This window comes from Propithecus coquereli, unplaced genomic scaffold (genome assembly GCF_000956105.1).
Source record: "Propithecus coquereli isolate 6110/MARCELLA unplaced genomic scaffold, Pcoq_1.0 Scaffold1, whole genome shotgun sequence".
Lineage (NCBI taxonomy): Eukaryota > Metazoa > Chordata > Mammalia > Primates > Indriidae > Propithecus > Propithecus coquereli.
The window spans coordinates 24,582,899-24,595,830 of record NW_012133857.1 but is presented as its reverse complement, the minus strand read 5'-3'; the positions used below and the strand labels follow the sequence as shown (position 1 = coordinate 24,595,830).

The following is a 12,932-nucleotide window of genomic DNA, read 5'->3' as shown; positions in this document are numbered from 1 at the left end:
ATTTAAAGTATACGGGAGTATATGAATAGGTTTTATGCAAACGTTATACCATTTTAAATCAGGGACTTGAGCATCCAAGGATTTTGGTATCCACGGGGATCCTGGAACCAAACCCCTGCAGATACCCAAGGACGAATGTCATTGCAACACAGACCACATGGTCACAAAGACAAAAATATTTACTATCTGGCCCTTAACGAAAAAATTTTAATGACTCCTGTCTTATGTAATTAATTTATTTTTCTTTCTTCTGTGACATTAGCACAATGAATGCATAAAACATTTAGCCTTCCTGGGCATTGAAAGCTTCCAATTATGACTAGAGAGAGAATGCCAATCAGACAGGGTTTGTTCTTTTTGAATTACTCGAAGATTACAGAATACGACCTTTTCCTTTTTAAAATCGTTTTACAGCAGACTGGAGAAAGAAAACGACTCTTTCCTTGCACTGGTTCTTTACTGTTTATATCTCTGAGGTCAATGACGGAAGCCCTCCAAGTTGTCGAATGACTGTTAGCATCTGTGCCTGGCTTTTGGCCTATAGAGCTGTTGAATTACCTGAGTCTTCTTGTGATGGGGGAGGGAGGGACAGCATTTGATCACTCAGACTATGGTTCCATGACATGTGCATTTAAAAACAAAGAAAGGCATCACCAATCATTAGGAAAATGGAAGTAAAAACCACAAAGAGAAACTACTTCATATTCACAAAGACAGCTAAAATAAAAAAAGACGCACAATAACAAGTCCTGGTGAAGATGAAGAGAAACTGGAACCCTTATACACTGTTGATGGGAACGTAAGCTGTGTGCCGCTGCTTTGGAAAACAGTTTAGCAGTTCCTCAAAACTGTAAGCAAAGGGTTACCATATGACTCAGCAATTCTACTCCTCAGTTTATACCTAAAAGAACTGAAAACACCTGTTCCCACAAAAACGTGAACATGAATGTTCATAGCAGCATTATTCATAATAGCCAAAAAGTGGAGACATCTCAAATGTCCATCAAATGATAAATGGATAAGCAAAATGTGGCATATCCATATAGTGCCATATTATTTAGCCATAAAATGGAATGAAATTCTGATACATGCTCCAATACAGATGAGTCTTGGAATTATTATGCTAAGCGAAAGAAGCCATAGATAAAAAGCCATATATATCATATGATTCATTTATATGAAATGTCCAGAATAGACAAATCCATAGAGACAGAAAGTACATTAGTGGTTGCCTAGCACTAGGCGGAGGAGGGGAAAGAGAAGAGAATGGGGAGCGAATGAGTGACTGCTAAATGGTACAGTTTCCTTTTGGGATGATGGAAATGTTCTGGAAATAGTGGTGATGGTTTGCACAGCTTTGTAAATATACTAAAAACCACTGATGTATACGCTTAAAAAGTATGAACTTACATTCGGAATATGAGTTAAATCTCAATAAAGCTGTTATTTAAAAAAAAAAAAAATAGGGATACTATTCAGCAATAAAAAGTAATGACCTGCTGACACATGTCACCACGTGGATAAATGTTAAAATCACCGAGTGAAAGACAACAGCACACCAGGGGTTGCTGGGGGTTGCGGAAAGGAGAAAGAACTGACTGCAAATGGGCAGGAAGGAACTTTCTGTGGTGATGAAATGTTCTAAAACAGGACTGCAGCGATGCTTGCACAACTACCAATTTACTAAAAATTATTGAATTGTGCATTTACAATAGCTGAATTCTATGCTATGTAAATCATGCCTTTAAGAAAAGGTTGTAAAAAAAATAGGAACCTTTCCTACACTGCTGGCAGAAGTGTAAAGCGGTCCACCCAATCACTTTGGGAGACCGTCAGGCAGTATATAACCAAACCTGAGCGTGTGTGTGCTTGAGGATGCAGCCATTTACTCCTCAGTAGATACTCAATAGAGATGTATGTCCATATATTCATAAAAGACACGTTCAGAATTTTCAAAATCACTAAAACTTGAAAATAATCTACATATTCATGTACATTGAGATGAATAAATAAACACAGGCAGAGTCACACAATGGAATTCAGCAATAAAAAAGAACAAACTGTAACTACATGTAACCACATAGAGAACTGTCGAAACCAATGCAGAGCAAAAGCAGCAGGATGCAAAAGAGGACATCCCAGATGACTCTATTTCTATGAAATTTACAAACAGGCAGAGCTAATTGCTGGTAGTGGTTACCCTTGGGAACAGACAGTGCTTAAGAAGGTGGATGGGGTAGGGGGTTTTTTGGTGATGAGTTTCTTGATCCGAGTGCTTGTTACTCAGGTGTGTTCAGTTTGTGAAAATCCATCCAGCTGTGCACGTATTACACATGTACTTTTCTGTATGTATGTAATTCTCCGATAATATGTTAAAACCACAAATCAAGACTGCACTTAGATCTCTCTCTGTATGCCTCTAGAAAGATCAGGAAACATTTTAATATTCACACATCTTAAGAGTCAGCAAGGAACACTATGATAATTGGAATAAACCTTGTAGGATGAAGAACAACAGATTCCCCATATTGAAGGACGGGTCCATGCTCTGGGCAAATTCAGAAAAAGCATGTTCGGTGGAAGATCTTGCCCACTTTGACAATTTAACGCAACAGAAACCATTATCTTCTCTACCTCTCCTGGATAATAAAGGCCAAGCATTTTCTCCGTGCAGCTGATCTATCATATGCTCAGCCCATTTTTCAGCAAAGAGCTTTGTAACTGTCATAATTTCAGCAATTCTGAGCTACTAGATCCTGCACTCACTTGTGATATAAATTCCTCACCCCTCTACATGTCCTCTACGTACACCTCTCACAAAACAGTCAATGCCCTAGAGGCTTGCTTTTCCCAGGCAGGTCCTCCTGGGATAAGGCCTTCAATTTTGGCCATTTTCCTTATTTTTTTTTTAGCTAGGTTAAAAAAAATTAGCCCTTGTGAGGTTTGCTATGCCAGACCAACCTAAGATATTTTACAGGTCTGTGAGCTTCTTAATTCTCCCATTGTTCCCAGAGAATGATGCCCTTGACAAAAAGCGCCGGCCCCAAATTACTTGAATCTCAGCCGTTTCTCAAGGGAACCCGGCCAGACTCACTTCTCCTCGCTAACCTCAAACAGAATCACATAGGCAGGAAGGAAATGATTCCATTCTTAAACTCCTTTTCCTCTTCTTTTAGCTCCTTTTCAGATACATGAGCTTGGAAAATGGCTCATTCTTATCATCAAAGTGCATGCCAATGCAGTTATTTGTGGAATATAATCTCATTCCCCCTGATCCTGCAAAGTTCATATGCCAATAAACCAGTCCCTTTTGTTAGGGGTGGGGCACTCTTGAAACAAAACCTCCCTACACAACGCACCACACTAAAAATACCACAGTCTACTTCCAGTGTTGAAAAATGAGATACGCCCTTCCCACGTTACCCAAGCGCACAATTTTGAAGAAGGAAAGCACTGAGTTGGGAAATATCCATCTTTTCACACCCAAAAGAAGAAAATTCCTTCTTGTTCCTTCCTCCCTTCCAAGTACTAGGGCTTTCGTCAGCCTCATTGCTCTAAGTGTTTCCCGAGCTCTGTGCCACAATTATGACAAATCCCAGAGCCTGAGAGAAGGGGTGTGAAGGTAGAATCAGACTTTCTAGTTTCCTGGGAGAGAAGTTCATGTTCATTTCACATGAGAGAATAGAAATGGAAAAGACTGAGGTGCCCGAAAATGATAAACTCATGTTTATCAGATATAAGGATTAAACCGTTAAATAATAGTTGAAAAAAGCAAGGAATTTTCAGTAGGGGTGAAAGCTAGAGTTGTATTAATAGTTCTTGCCTGGGGCGAATGTTAGTAAAAATGCCCCATACTGGGGTGTTGGAAGCAATTCCAAGATCCTAATGTATGAGCTCAGAGATAAATGCCTGGTCAACAGGAAAATAGTTAAAAAACTTTTCAAACAGCTTTGCTTAGACACTACTAGTTAGTTTTGAAATTACAAGGTAAAAAATGCAGAAAATGATCTATTATTAGTCAAAAGTCAAAATATCATATCTATCTAACAGAAGTTCTTCCCACAGCTGCTTCTATTTATCATCCAGACGAGTTTCTTTTAGCAGAGAAACATATGCACTTAACACCAAGTTTCAATTCTTGGCTGGCTTTGAACTCCTTTTAATTTAGTAATTTATGATAAGGAATCTTCCTCTGGGCAAGGGCACTTAATCCACATATACCTTTAGAGGCTTCTGTCCCCAGTGGGTTTTCTAAGAAGTCTGTCATGTCATGGTTCCAGGCGTCACGGACGGCGGATTTGGACACCACCCTGTCGTTCAGATCCTGCTGGGGTCGAAAGTTATTTCTCAGATATTCCACCGACTTGACGTGGTCTTGCTGCTCCGTGGTGAAGATGGAATAAAAAGCCTCGAGCTGAACAGAGAACCAGAGAGGGGAGGAAAAAAACATCAATTAGAAAAGCCATGTGGTCCAAACAGGTGGGGGTGATAAGAACACAAAACGGTAAGAAGTGCCCGATGCCAAGGCTGGTAAACCCAGCAGGACCTGAGGCTGCCTGCTGGAATCACTGCCGACAGGTTCATCCGGCTCTGGTTTCTGTCCTGCCAGCTGACCAGGAAAACACTTCATTTGAGGGCTGTCTAAAACTCTCCGAGTTTGTGTCTCACACAAGAGTCCTAGTCTTTCTGCAGTACCCCTCCCCCCAAGAAAGACCTTTAGTATAGTAACATAGAGTTACAGTGAAACTGGTAGGTTCTGGAGCCAGACTGCCTGGGTGTGAATTCTAGCTCCATCATGCACCCAGTCTGTGACCCTGAACAAGCTGTTTTTAACATCTCTGAGACTCCATTCTCTCTCAATAAAATGGTGAGACTCACAGTATTTAACCAATAGGGTTTTTGTCAAACTTAAATATTGACAAAACATTTAATCCATGTTCAGTGCTTAAAACAGGCCCTAGCACATAGTAAGAGCTCGATAAACATCAGGGATTTAATTCTTATTAGCCAGCATCCTCTGACACACTAGGAATCAAATTCAGCAAAGTCACCAAGATGCTAAATGCATGACCTGCAAGTTAAATTGCCCGAGTTCAACATTTACCACATGAGCAATCATGGACAAGCTTTTTCAAGTTTCCTCAACCATAAAACATATAATAATAGTACCTATCTTATAATATTGTTGAAAAGATTAAAATCTATGTAAATTACTTAGTACACTGCAAGCCCTCCATAAAGATTAGAGGCTATCATTATTATTAAGAAACACCTGGCCGGGCGCGATGGCTCACGCCTGTAATCCTAGTTCTCTGGGAGGCCAAGGCGGGCGGATTGTTTGAGCTGAGGAGTTCGAGACCAGCCTGAGCAAGAGCGAGACCCCGTCTCTACTAAAAATAGAAAGAAATTAATTGGACAACTAAAAATATATAGAAAAATTAGCCAGGCATGGTGGCGCATGCCTGTAGTCCCAGCTACTCGGGAGGCTGAGGCAGGAGGATTTCTTGAGCCCAGGAGTTTGAGGTTGCTGTGAGCGAGGGAGATGCCACGGCACTCTAGCCTGGGCAACACAGTGAGACTCTGTCACACAAAAAAAAAAAAAAAAAAAAGAAACACCTTCCATAAGACTGCTGCTCAAACTCTCAGGGAAAGCAAAGAAAAAGAAAACAGGGCTCCAGGATCATATTTCTATTAACAAAAGGCATTCTTTGTGGCTGTCAACATTCTGATCATTAAAAAAGGTCATTCTATTATATATGAGGGATGGAGCAGTGATTGGGTGACAGAGACTTGTTCTCAAAGGGTCACAAAGTTTATTCTTGTCACCAAAGAAATGAACTGTAATCTGAAATGCCCAGCTGCCAAAAATACTACGTCCTTGAGGTATGAAAAGAAAATGGCACGAGGAAGAGAAAGATGAATGAACTGTTTCTGGCACATCTGGCTCCTCAGGTGCCAAATGAGAACGGTTTCTGAAGGAGAGAATGACAAGGTGGAAAGGTGTTAGAAAGTCGGCTCCAAGCAGGCATTGAGTGACTGCCCTGGGCTTTGGGGAGCCACAGGGTACCTAACACCACTGTGTAAAATAAAAAAGAGGAATCACTACCTGAGTTTCTGCCAATTCTGGGTGGTCATCTTGAAGCCTGGAGCTAACTCCAATGTTTCTCAAATGGCCTCAGAGAATGACACAGAAAATGACCTGCTTCCAAACAGTTAGAAACTCCCTCTCTTTTGCATGAGAAAGTGATAAATTCACACAGTGATTTTAGCCAACAAAAATCATTTCAGTATGTGGTTTCGCCTATCATTCTACCTCCCCTCCAACTCTACCGCTTACGTAAAGTCATAATAAAGCATGAAACCTTTCCTGCTTTTTCGTTAAGATAATAAACAGGGACAGGACCCAGGACCCTCTCTCTCTCAAGCAGGGTGAGTCTTTTCACTTCTTACAGCTCATACAGTTTCCATACAGAATTTGCCTTCCTTCCCATTTTTCTCTCTGCTGTTCCTTCTTATTTTTAGCAAAGAGAAAAAGGCAATAAATGACAGAAAAATTCAGAAAACTGGACTGCTCACTCTGTCCAAATGCGACCCACTCAGATGAAGACCAGTAAAGATGTTGAAAAAATCTACCTCTACCTAGTGATGTGGACTCACTTGGCAGGACTCCCCGAATCAGAAATGAATGCATCAAAAAAAATGAGAGCAGATTTCTGATTTTCTAAGAGAAAATAACGTCTTCAAATTCTATGAAAGGAATGAACAAAGACCCTCTGGAGACAGTCCAGGGAAAGACAAACCGAAACGAATAAAAGGACGGAGAAGAAATCCTGTGAGGAAAGGTTAAAGGAAGTGGAATTGTTTAGCCTGAAGACAAGGCGAATAAGGAGTAATTTGATTAAAGGCCCCTGTATGTAGAAGATGCTGACCAGCTCTTCTCCATGTCCAGAGAAGGCCAGAGAAGAGGAACTGGCTTAAATTAAAGCCTTAGAAGACATGAGTTGAATACAAGGTGGAATTCCTTGACTTTCAGGGTGATTTTTAAAAGAAGGGACTGGGCTGCCGTACACAGCAAGTTAGACTGGAAATTCTCTGGAAGAGATAACTGTCTGCCCTGAAACAGTTTAATTTCTGAGATGCCAGAAAAGAAAGGCCTGGGAGGCTGTCTTAGCAATAGACGCTGAGGTTTATTTATTCTCTAGAATACTTGCTTCTTCCACAGCTAGCATTTAGTTCTCCGAAAAAGTTTATTTCTGATGCCTCAGGAAAGAACGAGTCATATAACTGTAAAAAGAGGCAGGTTCTGAATTTAACACAAAAATGCTTTCGCTTAAATTGCTCTTACAGCTTAATGACATGCTATGGCTTAAAAGCTCGGCGGCTTCCTTGTCATTAACTCAACTCGCCCAAAGATTTTGAAGGAAGGAAGTGATGGTTCTGAGAGTGCACTGATGACCTGAACAATATTATATTGTCAACTGGATCATAGCTTTGCTTGACAGTCACACAAAAGAGGAAAAGGAGAACAAGCTCATCAGATGTCCTTCGGTAGGCTGGTGGGCATTTACTAAAACCCAATCATTTCTCTAAGTCGAATGAGGATTGCCAGCGGCCTCTTTGGTAACTGGCGTGCTTGGTCAGTGAGTAAAGACCTCCACGATCCTTGGCTTGGTGAAAGGAGTCTGCATTTCTCACTTTGGCAGATGAGCCGGGATCATCTGGGCCAGAAATCTACTGATGCATCATTACACAGCTGCTTTAAGCTGCCCCTTGACCCTCACCCTTGCCTTGGACCTCCACCTATTTGATTCCAAAGGATGCCAAAAGACCACCACGAGAAGGTGGCCCCTAGGGCTGTGCAACACGGAAGTCCTGTGCAATGCCAGAGCCAGAGAACAAACTGTACAAAGTTGTGTCTCTCTCGGCCTCTGACCGGTCAACATGTTTGGTGCTTAATCTGTTTGACCTGTCTAGATATGGTTAGCAGCTACACAGTGATCTATAACAGCGTACATGAGATCGTGTCATGCCTCTGTTTAATACTTTTTAACAGCCTCCCCTTCTTAACTGTGGGGCCCTAATGATCTGACCTGTGTTTAATTCTGCAAATTCGAAATGCTTACTCTTGCTACTTGGATTCAAAGTCCTGTTTTTAAACCCTACTTCCTGAATATGTGATCTTGGTCAAATTATTTAATCTTTCTGTGCTTTAATGTCCTTATTTGTACAATGAAGATAACAGCATTACCTGCTTCATGTGGTTTTTGTAACTATTCAATGAGTTACCATACATATAAAGCATTTGGAATAATTCCTGGCACACAGCAGGTGCTCATAAGTGTTATTATCACTACTATTGCTATTATTATTGTTTTATGAGAAATGTAGTAACTATTAATATGTTTGTACTCCAAGGTTACAATTGTAAGATATATGCTTTCTCCTCCTTTTCTTCCTTATAACTGATTTTGATCCAACCTATTATGTGCCAGCTACTTTGTTAAGTACTTTATAGACATTATTTTGGTTTCTAACTTCTTTTTAGCTTAAAACATTAAAGTAACATTACTAATAACACTATTATTATAGCATTAACACTAGCGGCTCATATTTACTGCGCACTTATTATATGTAAGGCCTTGTGCTAAGAGTGTTACGCACTTTCTCTTAATCCTCACAGAAATCCCATAAGGTTAGTGATACTATAATAATTAATACTAGCATTAGTATTAGCATTATTGACTAATAAGGAAAACCAGGCTTGGAGGCATTAAGTAACATGCCCAAGGTCACACAGGAACTAAGGGGAAGTGAAGATTAGAACCTTAGGTCTGCGTGACTCTGTTTTGCATGAGCTCAGCCACCCCATGCCCCACACACACAGGCCTCGGCAGGATTCAGTGCAAGAGTAACACTGCGGTGGAGAAATTGAATGTGTTGATAGTAGAAGTGCCCAAACAATTCCCTTTAGCTGACCCCAGGTTAATCCACGCAGGGCACCCAGCCCTGGCAACATAAATCTATGCCTTATTCTGCACTCTGAAAAGAAACCGCCTATGCCCCAACACAGAAAGAACTGGAAGCACGAACAAGATGGCGGGCACAGAGAGAAAATGCTATCCACCTCCCAAAGCCCTCACTTTCATTCACCTTATCCTTTTCCAAAGAAGGGTAATAAACATGGTTGGATTTATCTTTACTTTAATACAACTAATGAAGTCTTTACCATTTAGTAAAAATAAATGAAAGTTTTTATTTCCATAATATTAAATTGACTCTTAAACTTTCGAAGTGAACGTGTAAAACATCTCTTTCTTTTATCCCTGCTTGGGGAGTTGTAATTGCAGTTTAACTGGTGCTGTTTCAAGAACAATTTTAACCTTGAATTGCAAATGTGTTGGCTGGAAGTGTATATAAATCATTTCAACTTAGTTTTTATTATAAAAGTATTACAGAGAATAATTAGTTTTTAATCTGTCGGTTCGAATCAAAGGAGAGTTGAAATTTATTCACGCCATTCATGTGCGGCAGGAGCTGCTGTCCCCAGGACTTGGGCAGGGAAACACTGTGGCTGAAGGGAAGAAAGGAGAGAAAACCAAGGGTAATATAATTATGAGCCATTAAAAGGCTGATATACACAACATTTTAAGGGGTGGGTATATAATAGCAATGAAACAAAATCAGAGTCCATTATTAGTGCAATAAGAAACCCAAGGATAAGCATTAGGAACTGAAATGTCTCACCTAAGATCATGGAGAGACCTCAGCTTCATCATACATTTGAGGAATGGTAGGGGAGGCTCTGTTTTGCTGCCTCATTATTAAACAAGACAATAATGATGGAATATTAAATTCTCAATAGCCTGGAGCATCCAAAGTTTTACTTATTGAACCACAGCTGCAAAAATAAAATCTGAGAAGAGCTAGTTAAATGCAGGGCCATGTCCTTCCTGTAGTTACAGTTTTTCATGAAGGCAATTTAGAGAAAGGCCTTTATAGAAGGAAAAGGGCTTAACCATAATGAACAACAAAATCTCTCTCTTTTGGGTTAATGATGGCATCATCATCCACCATTTAAGAACTTTCTTTATTCATATGCACTGTACATCACATGATGGAATAGAAACTTTCTGAATAAAGTGACTCACTAGTCGTTGTGGCCTTGAGATAAATCTTTAAGAGCTCTGACAGCCAGTAGCCACATGTGGCTATTCCATTTGGAAATGTGGCTAGCCCCACACTGAAATGATATTATTATGGCTCTATTGGCTTAAATAAACTATAGTATTAAAATCAAGTTTATCTGTTTCTCTTTTCCTTTTTAAATGTGATTATTAGAGAATTTAAAATGATTTATGTGGCTTGTTTTATTACCACCGGACAGTGTTGCCCTGGAAGCTTGGTGATTTTTTAATAACAGCAATAAAAAAAACCCACCTAATATCTCCCAAGTACTTCCTGTGGTGCCATGGACTAGTCTAGAAGTTTTTACTATTACCGTCAACATTTACAGATGAGAAAACCGAGGCACAAGTAGTAGAGTAAATTAAGTAATTTGGCCAAACAATGAGGCCATGAAACCCAGGCAGTTTGCCTCCGAAGCACATCTTCTTAACTCCAAAGGACTGCTCTACTCTTTCCGACAGAGATACCTTTGGTTAAAAAGGGTCATACAAATAAATTTTTCTGATCCACTCCAGCTTCCTATTAGGAAAAAAAAAAAAAAAATCAAATGCCCACAGGCAAACCAACTAGATGCATTCAGACTTATTTACTGCCTTTTTGATAGTACTTCCAAGAAGCACTTTAGTAAAATTCACGCTGGGGAAAATTATAAGCAGTGCCATATTTTAACCTAAAAGAAGCAAATGGTCCTGGAAAGGGAGGGTTGGGTTAGCTGGCAATGGGCAAAGAACCATCATCTGAGAATCACTGTTCTAGAACAAAACAAATCCTAGTACACTGGACTGAACGATAATTGCTATCTCTGACTGATCAGGAACACCCTGCAGGCAACTATCTCTGTGCATTGTCCTGCTGTTCTGACCTCCCACACCAGGGCTGAGAGTGCCACTGTTCTGTTTGGGCGACAAGGTCATGGCATAATTTTTGCCTGATTTTGACAGCAGATGTAGAGTGGAGCCATGTAAGCCATCCTGACTGCTGGTCAACCAAGCCAATAGGTGATTCCACAAGCAACACCGTATTTTGATCTAGAGTATTATCACATAAACCAGAGGTAGAGTTCGCTGGCTACAAGGCTGGTCTGAACGTCCAACCAGACTCTCAAAAGAGAACAGAAGAGGAAAAATAAGTGGTTGCTCATATGTACTCTGGAAGGCTTCAAAGAAACCCACATCATACAAGTCAACACTGTGTGCTAACCACTATAGTTTATGGTGACCATGCTCTCATTTTCACTGCGGGCAGGCCCCCACGCTGGATGAGAGAGAAGAGAAGAAACAGAGACTTTAGGGGAGGAATGAAGGACTAGGAATGTTTTCTTTCTGATAGAAGCAGACACAGAATTCCTGACTACTCGGCTTTCCTGGGTTGGCTGTTCGCCTTTCTGAAATGAACATTCTGTGCTAACTTCAGAAAGAATGTTGGCAGGGGCAGGGTGGGACGGTCTGAAGTGATAATACTTGGATGGCTAATGCCTTCCTTTGCAAGGGCTGACACAGCTGTGACCTCTGCAACGCTAGCCAGCAAGGATCCAGTTTGGCCACATGAATATGAGTGGTTTTCCTCCCTCGGGAGAGAGATAGGGACGTATGAAGCAGTGTCCGATAAAGTGAAGTGTTATCTGAGGATGGTTTATAGTAGAGAAACTGGAAAGCAAATATGATTACTTTATTTCTTTTCTATTTTCCTAAAACACGATACCTACTGAGAAGTCATATATGGGAAGGCAGAGAAAACTCTTTCATTACTTCTTCTCCTTGAATGTATGGGTGGCAGAGAGTGGGAGGCTAAACAGATCTTAACAAAGCACTTTTTCAGAGCCCCAGCTACCAAAATGGGGCTCAAAATGCTTCTATAATTGATGAGACATGCAAGCCCCAAATTCTGTCTTTTGTTTGGATCCACTACGGATCTGGAGCTGCAATGAAACTCAGAAAATGTTAATGGTCCTTATTTCTTTCCAGTTGATCAAATACCATCCTTTGCCTCTCCTTTCGCATGGCAGCCTGCAAAAAGGTGGCCAAACCCGTACTTCTTAACTTCCTTATCTTAAATATTAAAATCCTTGAAGACAAAAACATTTATCTTACTTGATAAAAAGGAGTCTTTTAAAAAAAAAAACCCCTCTCACCAACTCTATAGATAAAAATATTTGGACTGTAATTTTATTTTTTTAAATAAAACAATGCTGGCTTCACCAGTAGGAAGAAAACTCATTTCTTATTTCATTATCTCCTCAAGGCTGGCAGATCCTGTTCAGAAACCACATCACCAAGCCCTTCCTTTTTCTCCAGAGTGGAATTAGAAGAAAAAAAAAAAATCTCAAAGTAAAATGAGTGCCAACAGTGGTGAGGCCAGATAAATCTGTTTAGCCTGGCCCCACACCACCTACCTTTGTTAGCAGGATAAAGTGTCTCTCCTGCCCCTCCCTCCTTCTAGATAACCTGTTCCATTTACCCCCAGAAGGGCAACACTGATGTCTTAGGAGGCTACTTGGCACTTCTGATGACTCATGACCTAAGGCCAGCCAATCTGGTGGTTGGCCAACATCTATTCAGACCCATCTCCTTGAACACTTGTCATAAGACCCAGTTTATCGTCAGCTGGTAGCCAGCCCTTGTAACTGGTATTACAGCAATCATACTGGGGGGGGGGGTCATTCCTATGAAATACCCTGATAAGAACTGTCCATTTTTAGATAGTCCTGGTTAATGGCTCAAATCCACTTTCTTACAAATCCTACCCAT

General features: G+C 40.5%; 1 protein-coding gene across 1 annotated transcript in view; it reads right to left on the bottom strand.

The window, feature by feature from the left end:
- Positions 1 to 12,932, bottom strand: part of PTPRG (protein tyrosine phosphatase, receptor type, G) — a 703,838-nt gene that overhangs the window by 130,302 nt on the left and 560,604 nt on the right. The window contains exon 8 of the mRNA XM_012665722.1: positions 4,222 to 4,414. Coding sequence (XP_012521176.1) covers positions 4,222 to 4,414 — 193 coding nt within the window. The remainder of the gene's footprint in view (positions 1 to 4,221; positions 4,415 to 12,932) is intronic.